Genomic DNA, 2,959 nt, shown 5'->3' with positions numbered 1-2,959 from the left:
GATGACATGTCCGGGGTGTTGCCCCGGTCTGATTCGTTCAATGATAATGATTTCGTCTTTGGTGAGCCATCTTGCAATGGAGCTGTGTCGAGCTCGCGTGAGGAGGTAATCCATCATTTTTTTCCTTTGGTGGATGATGTGGTGGTACCAGAGGCAGGTAGCGGGCGTTGATGTCATGTTCAGAGGATTCTTCGGTCTTGATTGTATTTTTACTTCTTGGTTGTTGATCATGTGTGTAAAGACTAACATTCTGCTGTCTTATCAATTCTATCACGTGGGTCTTTGCATGACTTGTATTATGATTTTTACAATATAAACGAGACACGTGTTATCATGAAAGAAAAGGCTGATTCATGGGCCAGCCTATACAGCAATACGGATGCTTCAAACTGTGAGATGGCAATAAAATATTATAATGAGTGCTGCTTGACTCGCGAAAAGAAAAGGAGTTATCCAGGCAGGCAAGTCTGGTTAACCGGCACATGGCTAGCAACAGCATGCACCGTGGTGGAGCAGTACGGCACGTAACGGTAGCAGCAACATTCGGTCCTCGACGGTCCACGAAATTTCCAGCAATGCGCCGACTCAGAGGAATCGGGACTGACCCCACCCATGCACAGCCAATCCCCGTGACGTGCACATCAACACGTCTCTGCGCGCCTCTTATAATACTCGAGGAAATACGGTATACGATAACCAACACATGCAAGGACATGATTCAGTGCAAGGTAGGGGATAGGGCAGTGCCGAGTGCGCATGCTGCTGATTAACAGTTAGCGTCGTGCCAAGCCTGTGCCCATGCCGGAGCGATCGGTGGTCAACCAAATCCAGCTGCTACGACTGCAGAGTCCGGTCATGAACTTTGTATGTAGCACTTCGTAGAACGTGCGTGATCGGAACAGCGCGCCCGCCAGCCCATGCAGCCGCGGGCTAGACTCCTGGCTAGGCCTAGGCGGTCAGCGTCCACGATCGAGCTCGAGCACTATAAATGGGATGCCACCCTATGCATCTCGCCTCATCGAGCTCACATCACAAGAGTTATCTGTAGCTAGTCACGTCGCATCAAAGCCGAAGAAGCAATGGCCGCCTTCGCCACCAGGTCTGCGCCCTTCCTTGGCCTCGCCGCCGTGCTCTGTGTCCTCGCCGGCGCGCAGCAGCTCTCTCCGAGCTTCTACTCGAGGTCTTGCCCCAACCTGGCGTCCATCGTACGGTCGGAGATGACCTCGGCGTTGCAGAGGGAGAGGCGGATGGGCGCCTCCATCCTCCGCCTCTTCTTCCACGATTGCTTCGTCAATGTGAGCAACACCGTTCCTCTCTACTCTTCTGTTATCAGTTAAGTACTGACGTTTAATGGTGTTTATTCTGCTATGTGTCGGCAGGGGTGTGACGGCTCGATTCTGCTTGACGACACCTCGACGTTCACTGGCGAGAAGAACGCCGGGCCGAACGCCAACTCGGCCCGCGGGTTCGAGGTGATCGACGCCATCAAGACCCGGGTCGAGGCTGCGTGCAGGGCCACCGTCTCCTGCGCTGACATCCTCGCGCTCGCCGCCCGTGATGGAGTCAACCTGGTTAGTCGCTTCAACGGGCCGCTGACCCGTACTACTACACGTGCTGCGCTTATTTTTACTGGAATAGCGCCATGGCTGACTCGGCTGAGCCGTTGCGTGCGTGCAGCTCGGAGGCCCCACGTGGAGCGTGCCGCTGGGGCGCAAGGACTCGCGCACGGCGAGCCAGAGCGCGGCCAACGCGAACCTCCCGGGCCCCGGCTCCAGCCTCGCCACGCTCATCACCATGTTCGGCAACAAGAACCTGTCGCCGCGGGACATGACGGCGCTCTCCGGCGCGCACACCATCGGGCGGTCGCAGTGCCAGTTCTTCCGTAACCGCATCTACAACGAGCGCAACATCAACGCCAGCTTCGCGGCGCTGCGGCAGCGGACGTGCCCGCGGTCCGGCGGAGACAGCAACCTCGCGCCATTAGACGTGCAGACCGCCGACGGGTTCGACAACGCCTACTACCGGAACCTTGTGGGGCAGCGCGGCCTCCTGCACTCGGACCAGGAGCTCTTCAACGGCGGGTCGCAGGACGCGCTGGTGAGGCAGTACAGCAACAGCCCCAGCCAGTTCTCGGCCGACTTCGTCACGGCCATGCTGAAGATGGGCGGCTTACTGCCGTCCTCCGGGACGCAGACGGAGGTCAGGTTAAACTGCAGGAAGCCCAACTGAGTACACGTGGAGAAGTGTGCTAAATAACGATTGATGCCTTGGAAAACGAGGCATTGGTCAGGTACTCAGGTTCACGTATTGTATGTATATAAAAGAACACCGAATGTACAAACGCTCGTTGGCTCAATCTGGGGCAAACGTGCAAACTACAAAGTATCAAAATGTAACACCCTGTTACGTCTGACGGGATTAAGACTGGCCCTACAAACACTTTGTCCTCACTCATGCGCATTCAGGACGAACTTCCTGATCGGTCACTCATCCTAGAATTACCCCAAGTCAAATACACTTAATTTTGGAGTTTTTTTTGAATGAGCTACCGTAAAAGAAAAAATTCCTTATTGATATAAGTAGTGTATATCATTCCTATTAATCTAGGCTCTTATACAAAATGTACGTTGGCCATAAAAGTGTATCATCATCATCAATACAGAACAATGGGATGGTACATCATAATTAAAGAAAACAATCTCTAATGTAATGCATAATGTACGATTGTGTTCACTATTATGGTGGCTGACTGATTGGCTTGTTTGTAAGCACAGCTCACATTATGGGTACATATATGTGATGTATTTCATACTTTTTGCTTGTAGCACGATCAACCCGACCATAGTCAACGTCTATGCCGCAGAACAATCGCATAAATGCCTAGGAGGCTGCAGAGGGGCAGATGAGGAAGCATGCAGAGGGGAGGAGGGCCGATGGGGCGGGTGGTGAGAACGAATCA

The 2,959-nt window shown here is 53.4% G+C and overlaps 1 protein-coding gene across 1 annotated transcript; it reads left to right on the top strand.

Moving 5' to 3' along the window:
• Nucleotides 1-1,027: 1,027 nt before the first annotated feature.
• LOC119332570 (peroxidase P7-like) lies at nt 1,028-2,450 on the top strand. Its single transcript, XM_037605748.1, has 3 exons — nt 1,028-1,295; nt 1,380-1,571; nt 1,678-2,450. The coding sequence occupies exons 1-3, from the start codon at nt 1,080-1,082 to the stop codon at nt 2,227-2,229; spliced, it is 960 nt and encodes a 319-aa protein (XP_037461645.1). The 5' UTR covers nt 1,028-1,079; the 3' UTR covers nt 2,230-2,450.
• Nucleotides 2,451-2,959: the final 509 nt, after the last annotated feature.

The sequence above is a fragment of the Triticum dicoccoides genome, chromosome 7A, assembly GCF_002162155.2.
Source record: "Triticum dicoccoides isolate Atlit2015 ecotype Zavitan chromosome 7A, WEW_v2.0, whole genome shotgun sequence".
NCBI lineage: Eukaryota > Viridiplantae > Streptophyta > Magnoliopsida > Poales > Poaceae > Triticum > Triticum dicoccoides.
This window is presented reverse-complemented; position numbering and strand designations above follow the sequence as displayed.